Consider the following 16,983-nt stretch of genomic DNA (forward strand, 5'->3'; position numbering starts at 1 on the left):
GGCTTTACCTTTGAACAAATTGTTCTTATTTTCTAGGGCACTGCAGGCAATGATGGCCCTCCTGGCCCACCAGGTGAAAGGGTAGGTCTGGAATAGCTTTTCCTCCTCACTTCGATAACTATTTTCTGCACCTCTCTCTTTCTTCCTGCTTCTCAGGTCTTTTCACTTTTCTGGCTGGGATATGAAGCAGATGCACTGTCATACTGTGCCACAAGGGAAGCCTTTCTTACAGCGCTGTCCTTCCTGCCCAGCTAGAAGCAAGAAGCCTTGAAAATTTATTTTTCCTCTCAGATACTCAGTTTTGCACACTTAAGAATTTGGGATAATTGGGATGAGATTGAGATAGCCATCCAGACTCTTGGGTGCAGATCCAAACAAAATTACATTTCAGAACCTTATGAGATTCTCACTGCTAAATAAAAGTGCCCCGTTCAGCAGAGTTGCTTTTAGTCTATGGGTTTTAAAACGTACTCAATGCCTCTAAAAGCTAATAAATTGACAGCAGCTGATTTTTTTGTCCTAATTAGCTAAGAATTCCCGTAAACATGTTTCACATGCTTGAGAACTCTGCCACTGGATAAAATAGATTCCACAGCATTATATTAAAGTTTAATCAATACACAATCAAATAGAGTCTGTCTATTATACAGTAGCACATAGAAAAATTTATAAAATTGATTTGTAATTACAGAGCAAGGAATCTAACTCCTACAGATCAGTGAATCTGCCCTTTCACTGGGTTACCTGGAGAGGCTAAAGTTCAGATGACTACATTTTGTTTCATCCCAATCTTCATGTGAATGTATTTGTGCCTTATTTTCACACAGCCATATAGAGCACATGAATTGTAACCTTTAGCTTAAAAAACAAAACAAACAAACAACTGGGATTCCTTTTCCCTTTTGACCTCAACAACATTTGATTCCAGTGTGTTCAAACTGTAATTTCTTAAGCAACCTAGCATCATCCCATGTTGTGAGAGGCCACATCATCTGCTACAGTATTTCCCTGTTCAGGATGGATACCTGGACACAGTAACACATGCAGAGTGACAACTAACAAACTTTCCTGGGAATATGTGAGAAGTCTGAAAAGCAGTAATAGCCAACAACGCTGCAGAGATAAAGAATGGAGACCAAGGGTGTATGATAGAAATGGTATTAGGAGATGGTGGAATTGTGTTTTGTTTACAATCTGTTTTATAGAAATCTCAAGCTCTCACAGCTTAACTGTCTGCAGGAACCACCATTGAACCAAATATAGTGAATATTCCCTAATAATTGCAAACAGAGCGTGTCAGCTTTTAATCAACATCTCTTCCTACAATGGAATGTGCATGCCTGTATATGTCTATGAAAGTTAAACATCAAATCTCTGCTCACAAAAAAGATGCCAACACTTCTGGTGGAAAATCACTCAATATATGCAGAAAAATGCATTGCAGCTACATGTAAAATACAGGGTCCATTTAATAAGCCTTCAATCTGTTTCCTGTGACTTTTCATTAACTGAAGATCCCACGAAATAGACTGTCACCTGGAGTCCAGCTGCATGCTGGTGGAACTGAAGGGTGGTAACTGGATTAGGAAGGAGAGGTAAAACAGAGCAGCAGCAGTGGTTTGAAGCGACAGTTGAAGGCCTGTAGATGGTGGTGATGGAGGAGACAGGGAGGAGGTGGGTGTGAGGTGAAAGGCAGGGACCTGAGTGGAACAGGGATAGGCGGGGAATGAATCCCAGTTGAGAGGCAGAAGGAAGGGGTGGGTGAGGTTGAATTGTGTGGGGCAGGTAGAGGGAAATCGGGGGTAAGGGAGGATTAATTGGAGTAGGGAGTGAATGTTGAGTGGGAGGTCAGGCTGTAGATCCCTCCATGTCAAGGAGCCTGGAGATAGGCTGCAGGGAGCTGGAAAGCAGAGCTCTGGGAAGGAGCTGGAAGACGGAGTTAGGGAGAGTGGAGTTAGGAGGCAGTGTTGCAGGAAGGGGGCGAGAAGGTAGAAGACAATGGGCAGATCTGATGGGAAGCAGGAAAAGCATCAATGGAGAGGAAATGGATTAGATCAAAGGTATGAAGTGACATGGGAGCACAACAAGCCTTTGATATGAGAGTAGCCCTTGTGTACAGTGACCATGTGCTCTAAAATGAGGCACATGACAGAGGGGAGAGTTGTTACAATTAATTAATTAATTAAATCTAAAAAACGAGGAACTTTAAGGGAACATTTCTGTCTGGTTAGAAATATTCCAGCTGCTAGCAGTGTAAATATTAAACATCTATCCTCCACAGAGAACTTTTAAAAAATAATGACAAAAGGAAATCAACATTCAATAGTATTATATTAAAATTCTAGAATATTCTTCTCACATCTTCATCAGCTTACTGGCCGGAAGTTTGCAACCCATGTTATGAATGAAGAAAATGCAAATTTTGTTTCAATAGAAAGCCTCAGGGCTTGAGGATCAAAGGGGAAAAAGGGATTTATGGCCAAGAAAGTGCTACTAGCAATAAATAAACCATTGAGTTCTGTTCTTCTAACCCCATTTCAGGGAGGGAGCAATTTATTTAATATGTTTTGGACAGTGGGTCAGCCACTTTTAATATTTTTCCTCAAAAGTTGCCCTGCTTTTGTTAAGAGTTTCTGCTTTGTAAGCAACTCTCGTTACCTTTTTTGTTCCTTGGTGTGATGCAGACAGTTGAATCAAGGAATGTAGCATATGGAGCAAACTTAATGGTGGGGTGGGGGTTCAGGTACAGTTTATAAATAATGCTCTAAAAATGTGGATAATGCTATAAAATCTCAGAAAATATATATTTGTTCTTCTGCTGAACATTTTCTGCTTAACCATTGGGTTGAGTCTCATTCACTAATAAATGAAAATCAAGTTTTAAGTAGGACTCAGATTCACTTAAGGGCAAATCTTGCCTGCCCCTGCACAAACAAGCCTTTCCCTCACATATACATAACACTTCTGCCACTGCAGGAGAGGCGGCTATAATTTGGCTCAAGGCCTGCATTTCCTGATGTCCCAGACGGCAATGAATGAGGTTTAAGGAACTCTGAGACAGTCAGGGCTTTAATCACAGGAGCAGAAAGCTAACATCACCATCCTGTATGAATTATCTTTTCTTTTCGGGACTTTTGCTTTAAATTTCTAACATTTTGACAGCTGATGTCGTAGTAAAACCACACATCATATACCAGGTACAGCAGGACAAGTCTTGCACTGTATGACCAGAGTACACATTTTTGCTATGTGACCACAGAAAGTAGGATCTGAATGCTCTTTTTTACTTCTTTGTATTGTGTGTGCTCTAACACAGACAGAGCCCTCAAATAAACTGATACTGGGCCCATTCAGCATTTCAACAGCAAATGCTTATGGTAAGAGTGACAAAGTCTTGGTTAATTTTCAATGAGAACTTCTAAAATTAGCCATCATGTGGGCTAATTGCTTATTTTACTCTTTTAAAACTTTCTACAAAAAATCTCATGCAGCATAATTTTTCCAGAGATGGTGTCTCTGTTTGTATTTTTCTGGCAAGCAAGAATTTTGTTCTTCAGATATACAGAAATTAAGTTACTTCCCATGCAGCAGAAGTTTGAGTAATTTTGACAGTACCTACAAACCATTGGCTGAGTGTGAGCACTGGCTAATATGAACTTTTGAGCTGAACAACAAAAGGCTGCAATGCAGTCAAGTTAGGAATAATTGCACATCCCTTATTAGAACTGGTTGCATGGAAAAATTACAAATGTTTCTTAGTGATTAGTGGCCCCAAATTTGGTAAAGGGTGTTCTAGTGGGACTTTGAACTGCTGACTGTATTCACATGCAGTGGAATAGCTCGCTTTATCTACACGTCCAGCTGTTATCCATGAAGCTGGTGTTACATAAGTGAAGCAAACTCTTCACTCTAATGTTATAGCATCTGGAGTAGTAGTTTACCTTTTTGCTTATTTTCATATTAGGGACCACAAGGGCCTCAAGGACCTGTTGGATTCCCTGGACCAAAGGGACCTCCTGTAAGTATCTTTTGAAGGTATATGTAACGATTATGCAGATTTGGCAGGGAACATTTTTTGAAGTCAATGTCTGAACAAGTGTGTTAGGGCTTGCAGCTCAGGTGTTAGGCTGCATTATAATTAATCAGATTGGTCCCTCAATGCATGAGGATTACAAGCCTTCCCTAAATTCCTTACCATAAAGCCTGTTATATAAACCCAAAGGAGTCAGATATTCAAAGTGAAGGCTGAGCCTGTTCTGTTTGTAAATGTTTTGCTGATGTGAATATTCTTTTAAAAGGTGATTTTAAAAGGAAAGGGAGAAAAGACATCTTACCTATGATGTCTGAGAAATATGGCACACTAAGGGTTACCATATAAATATTTATAGGCATTTCATGCTGTTATATGTAAATAAATATTTAGGGGTATGTTACAATGTAAATTGACTCATTAATTAGTAAGAATATTTTTAGCTGTTGAAGTCTGTCATGTAAATCCATCCACCTCATACATATATTGTTTAAAAATGCAGATTTCTGACCCAATGCTCTTTCTGGAGCTGTTGTGGCCTGTCATTTAAGTCCTTCTTACATTTTATTTATTTTTATAAAAAGTGAAGGGAACCTTGACTAGGTGGTTGCACTGTACCTTCAAATGTTAGTGATCCAAGACTTTTACAATAGACCATGCCTTAATTCTCATTTGATGGAAAGTTTAAAAAAAAAATCTCTGTTCCACTGTATGCACAGAAGACAAATGAACTGGACGCAGCACTGGTATGAAGCGAAGAAAACTCATTTACATAAAATCACTTCCCGTAATTAGCTCTTCAAAGCTCATCCTAAACACACCTACAATGAGGATACACACAGTTTCTCTCTTTATTACTTTCTGTTCCAGATCCTGACTGAATTTATTTTGAATAAGTTATCTAAGTATACAGCCAAAAATCTGTGGAAAGGCTTTGATATTCTGAGATCAAAAGAATCTTTGGTTTAGAATGATAGGTATGACAAATTCTCCTGTTGGAATTAGCTGGTTAACAATCCTACTGGCATTTTTATTAGGTGCCCGTAAAAGGCCAATGCAAAATGGGGGCTGAAATTATCCAGCAATTTTGAATGAAAAAGAATAAAACATAAAGTACAAAGTACTGATAAAAAACAACAATAAACAAAAAGGTTGAAAAGTAGTATCATGGGAAAGCAAAATCATAACCCTGCAATCTGATTAATACAGAGGACACTAGTTTCAGTGTAGTGCATTTCCTATATTACTATTGTACTTGGTTGTCAGTGTAGCAGCACCCTTTCTCTTCATCTGAATAACAAGCTTTAGAGAGTGTGTGATATTCACTATACAGAGTAATCCTGATACGCTTTAGTATGCTGTATATATTAAGAGGATGGGTATAGAGTGAAGTTGATGTGTCGATTTCTTTCCTCCACATTTCTTAGTTGTACCCTCAGTAGAGATGATTGGCCACCACTAGAGGTCTCTCTCCCTCTCTTTTCCCTTAAGCCTAAAAATGCTCAAATTAATATAAAACGATACGGTCTGTTACTGGCAAACTATTACTAAATGGAGTGCATTGCACAAACTGAATACAGTTTTGGTTTAGGGATGTATTCCTGATTGACCTGCATTAGTTTATAGTCTTTCAAAAATGTGGGGCCCAATTTGCCATGTTCTCATACTTCTGTTCTGTAGTACCTTACTCTGTGAGTACTCCTACTGAAATGAATAAGCCAGACCGGTAAAACCCATAGGAGAAGCAGAAAAGATCAAATAGATTTCCACTTCTGTGTTCTTGTTGCCGGGCAGGAAATTGCCCCACTGTGGAATGAGAGACGTTGATCCAAGAGGATCCTCAGGAGGCTGGGATGACCCACACAGAGGTCCCATGCTTCCACACCCACTGGGAAGTCCCAATCTTTCCCACCCCACTACCCACAGATTCTTGGCAGTATGGCTCCAAGGGACTCCCATGGCTGAGACTATTCCTAGTGGAAGGAGTTCTGTCAGAAAGGTAGAAAAAACAGTCTTAGTCCATGTTACCTTTCCTAGATTATTTTTGCAGGCCCAGTGTGATTCTGCTCCCCACACACAACCAACGAGAACGAGGAGAAGTGGAAATGCCACAAAGTCAGCTGACCCATTACTGTGCAGGAGGAGGAAATTCATGCCCGCTGTGCATGGGTCTTGGGAAAACAGTCTAGACCAATAGTGCTGCTCTTGGAATCTGTCTGTGCTCAGTGGGAGTCAGGATGGTACAATCAGATCTGTGATTTTTAATCACAATGTATTTGGTTTAATCATTTTTGCAATCTTTTTGATGCTGCTGAATGCTAAACAATGCCATAACCACAACTCCCCAGAAATTTATCTTTAAAACTGTTTTAATTAATTCAGGGATTAAGTACAGGATACAAGAGGACAGAAAGTAGGGACTTTGAATTTTGAAATGTTAAATATCCATTTTGAACATGGATGCACATATATACACATAAAAGTCACCATCCAGATAATTTTACATGAATTAAGAAGTGAGCAGAAAAATGAAATATTAAAATTATATCAAGTTGCTATCAAAGCAGTAAAACTTTTCTGAGTGCTGGCCTGAAAGCTTGAAAATATCATAGAGATTATCAGGACTAATTGTACTTTTTAAGAACTAGAGATGACTGAGAAACCCCTTTGATTTATTTTGCTTGCACTTTCAGGGGCCACCCGGGAAAGATGGCTTGCCAGGGCACCCAGGACAGCGGGGCGAGACTGTAAGTACATTGATTCTACTGTTTCAGGCCGCTGCACACTGCTTAGTTCACTGTGATCTTTAAAAAAAGGGGTCAGTTAAAAGATGGTTCCCTACTTTATATCTAAAATTTCAGGAAAAAGTGAGAAGTGATTTTTTGTTGGTACCTAACTTTGTTTATAGAAAGCAAAAATCCTTTAGAACTCACTGGGTCAGATGTCAGAGAGCTTTTGTCTTCATGTGGTAAGGATGAGATTATTTCTGGTTGTTCCTCCATTAAATAACATCAAACTGATTGTAAGTTTACAATAAATAGTGAAGCAACATAATACTCAGTTATCAACTTCGAAGAAGACGTGTGGGGAACAACATAATATTTGCCTCTCTCACTGAGAGCCATGTAACAAGGCAGAACAAAGTATTGGTGCCAGCCAGCTAGGAAACTTGAAAGCCAACAATTTAGAAAAGCAGAATCACACTCACACACCTCATACAACAAACCAAGAATTGTTTGGGTTTCCTTACTGGAAGAACATCTCTATAAGGATACATGTACATTTGGGTAGGACTTTAGACATGTTGGATTTATGAACTACAATCCCACTGAAATGTAAAGAAATAAAATTGGGCAATTTAATGAAAAAAATATTATTTTGATCTAAATTATTTACAATTACTTCCTTAGGTCCAGGTATCATTGATTTAGCATTTCACTAATCAGGATGCATCAGCTGCTTAAGCAGACATTGCTGCACAACTCTTAATTCACCTCCACAAATGTGAAAAATACAAAAAGCTTACTTACTGAACCAGAATTTCCCTCTCATATGTTAGAGTGGTCTCAGCTTCTTATAGCATCCTTCATAAGAACTGCAACAAGAATATTATGAGGGTATGCACTGCTTGCTTATATACAGACATGATTGGGTAGTATAAGGACTTTATTGTCATGAGTTTGTGATGAATGCACAAATGAGTTATCCATCCAGGCCATACTGAATGAGTATTCTCTGTTGCTATGATCTCCTTTGATGCTCATTACTTCTTTCACAAACATCCTTTACTTTTTTGTTCTCAGATCAGATTGCAAGAGCAGATTTGCTAATATCACAGGAGAAAAAGTAGAGAATCATGAGCATCAAGAATTACCGAATATGCTCTGAAACATATCTGTCTTCTGCAGAAGTGGAATCAATAGATGTTCCCAAGACATTTTCACTGAATATGGGCCAAATTCAGCATTCCTTTCTCTCTCCTTACACAGGGAAAACTCCTGTTGGCATCAGTGATAATTTTACCTGAGTAAGGAGTGCTGAATAAGGCTCAAAGCCCATAACTAATATGAGGTCAGATTGTACCTGTTCTTTACATAGGTAGACAATGAAGGTAAAGGAAGATATAGCAGTGAGTGAACTCTGTTCACAGCCTAGCACCTCCCCATAGCTGGTCTCCAGATTAGCTCAGCCAGATTTCGCTTGCTCATCCCATGGCCCTTCTCACTCTGTAGGAATCCTCTTTCTTCATCACTCAACCCTCCAGCTAGATAACTATATAGTCTTCTCCTTCTGGGGTAGGCAGGTCCAACCAGACAATTTGTCCATGTGTTGGCCCAGGCAACATTCTGTTCTGTGTCTCTTTATCAGTGGCTGGTAAAAGAATCTGGGCCCACCCACTATTTGGGTTCCAGCCCAGGGATGCTATCATCAACAGCCAAGGTTCACAGTTTCAACCCTCACTGCTCTTTCCCTGGGTTTCTTACTACTCTGCCTTCCACAGGCTGTCTTCCCCATCCTGTTCCATCAGGAACAGGATACCAGGGCTTTTGATCAGCCTGGATTTCTTCCTTCCAATTCTCTGTGATCAGAGAGCAACTGTACATTCTGTCCCCTCAGCCCCTTTCTGCTGCAAACTTCCTGGCTTTATATCTTACCCAGCTTCTTCTCCAGCTGGGCTTTGTTGGCAATTAGTAATTTATAAAGCCAGACTAGCTCTCTCCCAGGTGCTGTCAATAAGATTAATTGGCCCTATTTTAGCCACCTTAACCTTTTCAGGGCTGGTGTGGATTGAACATCCCATCACAGGGGTGAAGAATGCAGAGATAGACTAGTGTGCAGGGGGTAGTATGCTGGACTTCTTATGATACAGCAGTGAGTTCATTCTCCAGATGTGCCAGTCTACACCTCCTCCAATGCTAAACTACTTCTTGAAGGTACAACTGAGCCCTTGGACAGGCAGTACTGTAAATTGGGGATGCCAGAGAATTTGCTGACTCACTTTGAACTGAAATCTATGGTTTCTTCCTAGAAACCGCAGATTTTGGCAATCTTCTGGACGACTGTCCCAATAACATTCACCTTATATTCTCCTTTCCATTTAATTCATCATTTCAAATCTTCACTATTTCCTTTTTTCCCTATGCAGCCCTCCTGTCCCATCTCTATAGAAAAAAAAATCACATTTTCTCTGGATCTGTGTTTCATTCAATTTTATGTTCCTTTCACATCACCTTCCCCCATGCCCCTTAATCTTCCATCTGTGCCATTCTTTACATAGTCATTTGTCTGTCTTGGCTATGTGAGTTCATAATGTATGTATCTATATGTATTTTTAGCTGGGTTTCAGCAGTATCACTCATGCATTCAGAATCACCTAATACATTTTACTGAGAGATAATTGTGAAAGTGACTGGCATTTCTTATGATAGCTCTGTAGAAGCACAGCTCAGAATGATTGGAAAGGATAGAGCTTTGAAAATTTCACATTTAGGTATACACAGGAATAATAGATATCTCAGTATTTATACCAGAAGATGAAACCCTGACATGGAACTTCTCTCTCCCCTCTTAAACACAGATATGAATTTGGCTCATCTACAGCTTGCCATGTATAACTACGTATTGTATGTTTCATTTCACAGGGTTTTCAAGGCAAAACTGGTCCCCCAGGCCCTGGTGGTGTCGTTGGGCCCCAGGTAGAGTATTTTAAATGTTATATCTAACTATATGATAACACGGTAACTATATGATAACATTATTTAAATATTGTTTTATGACTAATATAAAGAGCTATTGTTTGTGAGAATATAAAACACATTGATGGACACGTTAATTCCAGCAGTATCCAATTACTTACAGCTAATTTAGCAAAATGTATTAAAGCAAGACTCGAACTCCACAAAAAACAAAGACATAGGGCCTTATTCTCCACTGTATTTCACCATCGGTAGTCATTTCAATGAGTGCAAAGTGGTTGTTCCGAAGGAGTTAAGAATGAAGAATGAGACGCCTTACTTTGAAGTCTTTTTAGAAAGAGCAAACAACACACTATGTTGTATTCTCTTAGATTGAGAGATTGAAGCATTTTGGTCATTTTGTAGGGTTTTGGTGAGGTTTACTTCATGTCTTATTTGATTATACTTATATAGTTACTTATTTGAAGTGCTCTTCATGACATCAACCCTTTCCCTTACCACCTATCTTGTTTACCAACAGCCATACACAAGGTTAGCAAAGGCAAAACTGGAGAAAAAGTTAATAGAACAAAGACACTGCCAATCTGAAAAAACAACGCATACTAACTGGAGAGGGGCTGGACGAATTAAGAAGAGCCTAAATATCTCTTACCACAGACAATTCCATCATGGTCCAAGAGATCCATTATCCATGTATCACTGAACCGTCCTCCCTCCCCCCCCCAGAAGAGAAATCCAATGCCCAATTTAAGAAAGATTTTCCAAAAAGAATGTTAAATTCACCCAGGGAATTACAGATGTTTAACTTTGTTATTCATTAAAAATCAATCGATTAGTATTTTCTACGGTCCTCCACAGTAATTGACTGGTCGACTAGATAGATATATTGTTGAATATAACTGATAGCCGCCACAGGTGACATTTGTTCTCCATTTACTCATTGACCAGAACAAATGTGTACACATCTCACAGCATATACTGACAATGTATAAATGCTGTACAAAATGCTTTCTGTAGAAAATGCTTTTACTTTGTAAACTGTGTTTAGGGATTCGTTTTAGAGAAACAAAAGGATGGGAGGGTAAAAACTATGTGACTTTAACCAAATCTTTTAGAAACAGACCTTTTTGAAGTATCCCCATTTCTAGTTAATTCAGATGGCATCTGAGTTTGTTTTATGCAACAATTCTCTTCTGTTCCACAACTTCAATGAATCAAAACAGCATGTGTTTTACTGAGTGTGATTTTTGTTCTTTTGTTTAATTTCAAAGATAACTATTCAGTCAGTATTTGCATAAGCAAAGATTCCTTGGGCCCACTGTTATTTCCATGATTGATACTCCCTGCATTTGGTTTCCATATGGATCTTTCCACATTTGGTTAAGTGTTAGCATCCACTGTTTCCACCACTTAAATCCATACTAACAGAAAAGTGCAGAAAAGTTCTTGGGGTATAAATTGTACCACAAGGAGCATTAACATGAAGTATCCAAGACTCCAAAATGACACTGTGAATCAATTAAAATGGCAATTGCAATGGTTAGCAATCAGAATTATAAAACCCTTCTGAAAAGTATTACTCCTTACTCTTACCCTTATCTTTGAATCAATACTGATTCACAGAGATTCTCTTTACACTTTGGAACAGAGCACCAATAGGAAACCAAAGACCTATGTGGTGATGTCTAGCAAATTTCCATTCTTCTCAATAGTGCTTGTCATAAATACAGTATTGTAACTCATCAACACTTAAATACAAGTGCAAAAAAGCAAGTGGAACAGGCCTTTGATCCCTGCATGTGCCTTCTGTGGCTCTTGCAGTCTCTCCATGGGAGGTTTCGGTGGACCTGCCTAGCTGCCCCTCAAGCCTCCTTTCCATATTATTCCACAAAGAAACAACAGAACAGTGCTCAACGGCAGGCAGTGGGTACCAACCCACCTCCATGTATGAGAAACGTTGTGGGGTCCAGGCCATCAGCACTTGGGGAGAAGGACCAAGATTTCACCCCATGGAAGTGGCATACATGTCTCTGCACGCAGAAGAGGGTTTGAGCTTTATTTTTTTAGGACAAGAATATTTTGTAAATAAATGTTGTCTGCAGGTGAAGATTACACATTTTCCAATGGGAACAGTGACGGCATCCCAGATTCTAGGAACAGCCAACCAAACACATAAAAATTAAATTGGTTAGGAGCACTGAGGTTTCATTTTTGTTCTTAGGGTCCTACTGGTGAGACTGGCCCAATTGGTGAAAGAGGTCACCCTGGTCCTCCAGGCCCACCAGGTGAACAAGGCCTCCCAGGCTCTGCAGGAAAAGAAGGTGCTAAGGTATGGCATGGCTTTTGGAAGGAAGGTGGTACATGGAGATGGAGGAGATAAATGCTTTCAGTTGCAGACTGTTCATAACCATAGAAAGCATAGCTTTAAATAGGGACAGCCACGTTTTTCCCAAGTGAGACTCTCTTTAGCAGCTTTGCCAAGGGCATAAGGGCTTCACTTCCACACTGATCATTTTGCTATTCATTTCAGTGGGAACAAGGATGAGCCATTCATTTGTTTAAGAGCACAGTTTGCACAGACCCTCCTGTTTAGTGTGGAAGATTGTTCATAGACAACCTGCCTGCTCAGGTCAAGTTGGAGCAGAACTCAGGGACGGACAGACCGCTGCATGGCACTGGCCACATTGTAGCATTTCAGTTGCTCTGTCCGTGAAAGAGGAAAAAAAGTTAGAAAAAAACATTTACATTGGTCAATGAATTGGTTATTCATTGAAGATAAGAGAGTTATAACTTCCTCCATGAATGTATCTTTATAGAAATTATGATGCTTTTAATTATTTTTTGTTTATATGCCATGATCAACATATTATTATTTAAAATTTAGTGTAATTCTGTGGTGCTCACATACTATGATGATGATGGCCCTAAAGTACATGGATGGATGGACGATCCTTTTTTCTTTTTTGTCATTGATCCAACCAGAGTCTGCTGTTTCATTATATGTGAACTTATTGATAATTAACATTTCAGTTTTTGAAACCTCTGCATTGATCACCATATTTTCACAGGGTGACCCAGGCCCTCAAGGTATCTCTGGAAAAGATGGACCACCAGGTCTTCGTGGTTTCCCAGGAGAAAGAGGCCTTCCAGGAGCTCAGGTACAGTATAAACACCAGCATAGATGATTGTGGATACAGTGTTTATATAGTTTCCTGGAGAACAATAAATTAAGCCTTCTATTACAGGAAGTTTTCCACTGTGCTTGGAAAATGAAGGCAATAGGAAAACACCAAATGGGCACCCAGCAGGGTTAAATTCCAATGGCTATGCATTCACTGGTGATCATTTATTCAGCAATATCTTCTTGCTTTTAAAATCCTTCCTATTAAATATCTTGCAGAATAAAAGCTGTTTAATTTTTCAAGTGGAATAACATGCTGTTCTCCTTTTTTCAGGGTCCAGCTGGTCTGAAAGGAGGAGAAGGCCCACAAGGCCCGCCTGGCCCAGTTGTAAGTAACCATATTAACATTACGGCTATACAAATAACCTCCTTTTCTGAGTCTTCACATGCTGTGTTGCTTTCATCAACACAGATTGTAAAACAGTAAGGAAGCTCTGTCATTCACATCAATCAATAGTTATTTTCTACTAACTGCATGTACCAATGAGCCTATATGCATAAGGAATGTATAGGTATTGAAATATCTGAAACCTGCTGCAATCAGGAGAAGCAAAATTGACTTGCTCCTCAGCATTGACAAGGTAGACTAGTTTTTAAGAAGCATAAAAAAATCCTTACCAAAGAAAAATCCACAAATTGTGGATGTAACAGCCAGTCTGGCTGATGTTATGTTCCCTTTGCATAACTCCTGTGCACCAGAAGTTTGACCTCTCTAGCGTTAGTGGATTTTGCTCTGTTATTCAGAAGCCAAGTTTGCAGCTAAAAGGTTTTAAGCCATTGTTGTGAATCATATTCATTACTTTCTTGCTGATTTTCAGTCTGCCCACTTAAACCATAATAGCAATATAGATGTGAACTTCTATTCATCTTAACAAGTTAAGTAGAATTTTTTTTCTTTTTTAGTTTTAAATAGGGCTGCGAGAAAATTGCATTCAGCAAATACTAGAAAATTATAACTCCTCCCTTAGCCCCATGTTTTCTGACATTTTTACACTAGAGATACTTCACATACTGTGTATTTATTTCTCCAATTAACTAGTGTACAACTTTTTGTTACTGTGTGAAATAAGAAACATCTAAAGACTATTTTGGCATAATCAGTTGAGATTTTTCGCTCCGTCTTCAGAACTCAGCAGCTAGTTATCTTTACATCACAGGCTTTAAGAAACAGGTCACATTTTAATCTCTGTTCCAGAGATTATTTAAAATAAGTACCATTGGTGATAGATTGCCAGATATACCAAGGCATTAATGCTGTCACATGTAAGAAACTGAGCTTACATTGAAGAAATTTACTTTTCTTCAGTGGAAGCTTAGATTTGCAGGGGGGTGGTAAATGTAGAAAAACCCTGTCGTCATGCCAAGCTGACCTGGGGCACCCCCTTGTAGGACGGTGTGGTGTTGCAGGTGAGCCCTTACTTGATTTTTTTCCCTCAACCAGGTTATCAACAAGTTCAAATAGTCCATTAGATGCTAAAAAACACCTCCTTGTGGAGGGCATCATTTATCAACAGAAAAAGCAGTACAGAACATAAACAAAACTTTCATCTCAGCTGGGTGGCAACTAAATCCTTCTTAGTCCAGCTGTCCCCCATTTGTGTCCAGTTCTCACCTCTCCCCAGACTCTTCCTCTGGTGTTTTCTTGGTTCCAGTCTCTGCTCCTGGTGTTAGGCCTCTTGCCCCTACTAGAGTAAGATCTTTCTCTGGACCCAGAGGTCTGGGGAGGTCCGTCTGCTGTGACTCTTCTCCAGGACAGTGAGTGATCCTTGTCAGGACTGGCCTCTAATCAGTGTCTGGGAGACCTTTGGCTGAGAACCAGGCCCTCTTGGACACCTACTGACTGCAGCTCTGTGTCTAGAAGGCTCTCCTCTCTAGGATTACTTCTGACAGGCTCCCCATTCTCATAGGTTCCCTAGAGAGCCCATCTTCCAGGCTTTCCTAGCAACTGCTCTCCACAGGAGCTTCCTGTATCCCTTTGGAATTCCCCTCTAACTGAGTCTGAGTAACCTTCATTAGGTATAGGTACTTGTTTACTAATCATCTACCTGTGGCCTTCATAAGGCAGTCATGGGCAAACTGGGCCCATAAAGGGCAGCTGCCCTTTGACAGACCCCACAAAATTCAGAGAACAATGATGATGAATGCCATAAAAATGCCAATAAACAAACATCATGGAATTCCTATTTCAGACCCCATTCATGCTTTCCTTGTATCTCCAAATTTTCCACTGAAATCCAGGGATGTTTGGATTGCGTGAGGAATGGAAGAGTAGCACATAAAAACCATCTCATAGCTGTTTGATATAAAACAGTGATGCTCAGTAAAATTATTTAATGATTATTAAACGGTTGTATCACCAAATCCCCCATTACCATTAAGACCTTGTTTACACTGGGCTTTGAAACTTGTAGAACTTTGCCTAAATACAGTGAATCTAGAGTTAAATGTTGTTTGACTGACTAATGTGTAAAACAGTATAAAATCATTTTCTAAAACCATGTTTGTACCTAACTCTGAGCTAGGTATTTATCCTAAAGTTTTATTCCTCCATTAGGCTTATTACCAACCTAGGCACAAAGTAGATTTGCCTGCCTTTATGATTTTAAAAGTAATGACATTTTACTCATTCATCAAAAGGAAAGAAATTTCTCCCCAGGTAAGTGGGCCTGTAGAATTTTGCTAGACCAGTCTAAGGTCAAGAGTTTTTTATATCCCAAGTGTTTGTTTTATGTTTAGGCTTTTACTTTCTACTATTGATCTCTCCATCACATCTTGCATTGTAGTTCCTGGGAATTTTCAAATAAAAAGTATTAAAAATAGAATACAGACTTTTTTAATAACCTACTTTTCTGCTGTCATTTTTATGCAAGAGCACTCTATAGATGCAAAAGCTGGTACACTTATGCTCAAATGTACAGCATGCAATTCTTGGCAGCCATCCGCTTATTCGTTTCTCTCTCTTTTGGTGAGTCCAGGTGGAAAAGTAAATTGACACAAACCATTTCTGCAAGAGAAAAAGAAATAGAGGAACTGAAAGTATATATGTTTTTGATGATAAAGTTTGGGTATATTCCTACAATTTATATTTGCTTTACTGCATAAAAATGGAACATATAAAAAACTCCTAATTGAAAAACTCTTGGTTTTGGGAGATCCCTGGGTTTGGAAAAGAGCTGCAGTGATGTTTTTTGGCCACTAATTCTTTACTTTAGAAAATCATCAAGAAGTAGAATGATGGCACTTTAATTTTTAGTTTGCTTCTAATATGTTCAGTTCCTTCTTTTCTTCCTCCATGCCATGCCATATAAGCACATTCCCCAGGGAACTGAAACATAAAAGCCTCAGAGTAGGAACCTTACTATTCACTCTGTACAACAACAGCTCTAGGTTATAATAAATAACATTTAAATTCATGGTTATATTCACACCATATAATTTCACTGCAAATATTTCACCCTTTTCTAATATACACTCAGTCTTCGTAGGAAGGCTATTTAAAGAATTCAAAGTTTTGACTACCAAATTTTCAACCATAATCTGAGCAATCTGAAATGGCTATTGGACACATTATGATGTAACGGTTGTTCTAGGCAGGTAATAGAGATGGTGAATGTGGAGGAACAGGGGACTCTTTGCTAAAGGTTCTGTTACTTTCTCAGATTTTCAGATGGGTAATCTCTGGCCCTGGAAGGCAGAGAATATTTGAAGCACAGATGGAATCAAACCCACCTACAGATATCCCATTCCTCAGAGAAAGTCCTAAACTTTATGAGACTGATTTTGTACCTCTGTAATTATGAATTTCATATTTTGGAATTGGCTGGTAGTCAGAAGACATAATGACGCACCTGATATCATGGTATCACATGTATTTATCTCAGGGCCACAATGAGACCCAGAGCTTTAACTCACTGCTGTCTGTGGGAGTTGCAGGAGCAGATCATCGGCATTATATGGTCCTAAAATCATTTCCTATCTATTTTTAGGCAGTAGGGGCTAAACACAGAGTCAATCATTTTAGGGAGAGGATTAGTTAAAGTGGAATACTCACTCATCATACAAAATGGAAGAGGATT

At 39.2% G+C, this 16,983-nt stretch overlaps 1 protein-coding gene across 1 annotated transcript in view; it reads left to right on the forward strand.

Annotated features, from left to right (window-relative positions):
• Window positions 1-16,983, forward strand: part of COL11A1 (collagen type XI alpha 1 chain) — a gene marked incomplete at its 5' end in the record, with an annotated part of 200,489 nt that overhangs the window by 107,973 nt on the left and 75,533 nt on the right. Inside the window, 7 exons of the mRNA XM_067538274.1 lie at window positions 37-81; window positions 3,965-4,018; window positions 6,724-6,777; window positions 9,673-9,726; window positions 11,948-12,055; window positions 12,795-12,884; window positions 13,182-13,235. Of these exons, the coding sequence (XP_067394375.1) occupies window positions 37-81; window positions 3,965-4,018; window positions 6,724-6,777; window positions 9,673-9,726; window positions 11,948-12,055; window positions 12,795-12,884; window positions 13,182-13,235 (459 nt within the window). The remainder of the gene's footprint in view (window positions 1-36; window positions 82-3,964; window positions 4,019-6,723; window positions 6,778-9,672; window positions 9,727-11,947; window positions 12,056-12,794; window positions 12,885-13,181; window positions 13,236-16,983) is intronic.

This window comes from Emydura macquarii, unplaced genomic scaffold (assembly GCF_026122565.2).
Source record: "Emydura macquarii macquarii isolate MOO-44397 ecotype Brisbane River unplaced genomic scaffold, CSIRO-AGI_Emac_v2 contig_480, whole genome shotgun sequence".
In the NCBI taxonomy this organism is placed as follows: domain Eukaryota; kingdom Metazoa; phylum Chordata; order Testudines; family Chelidae; genus Emydura; species Emydura macquarii.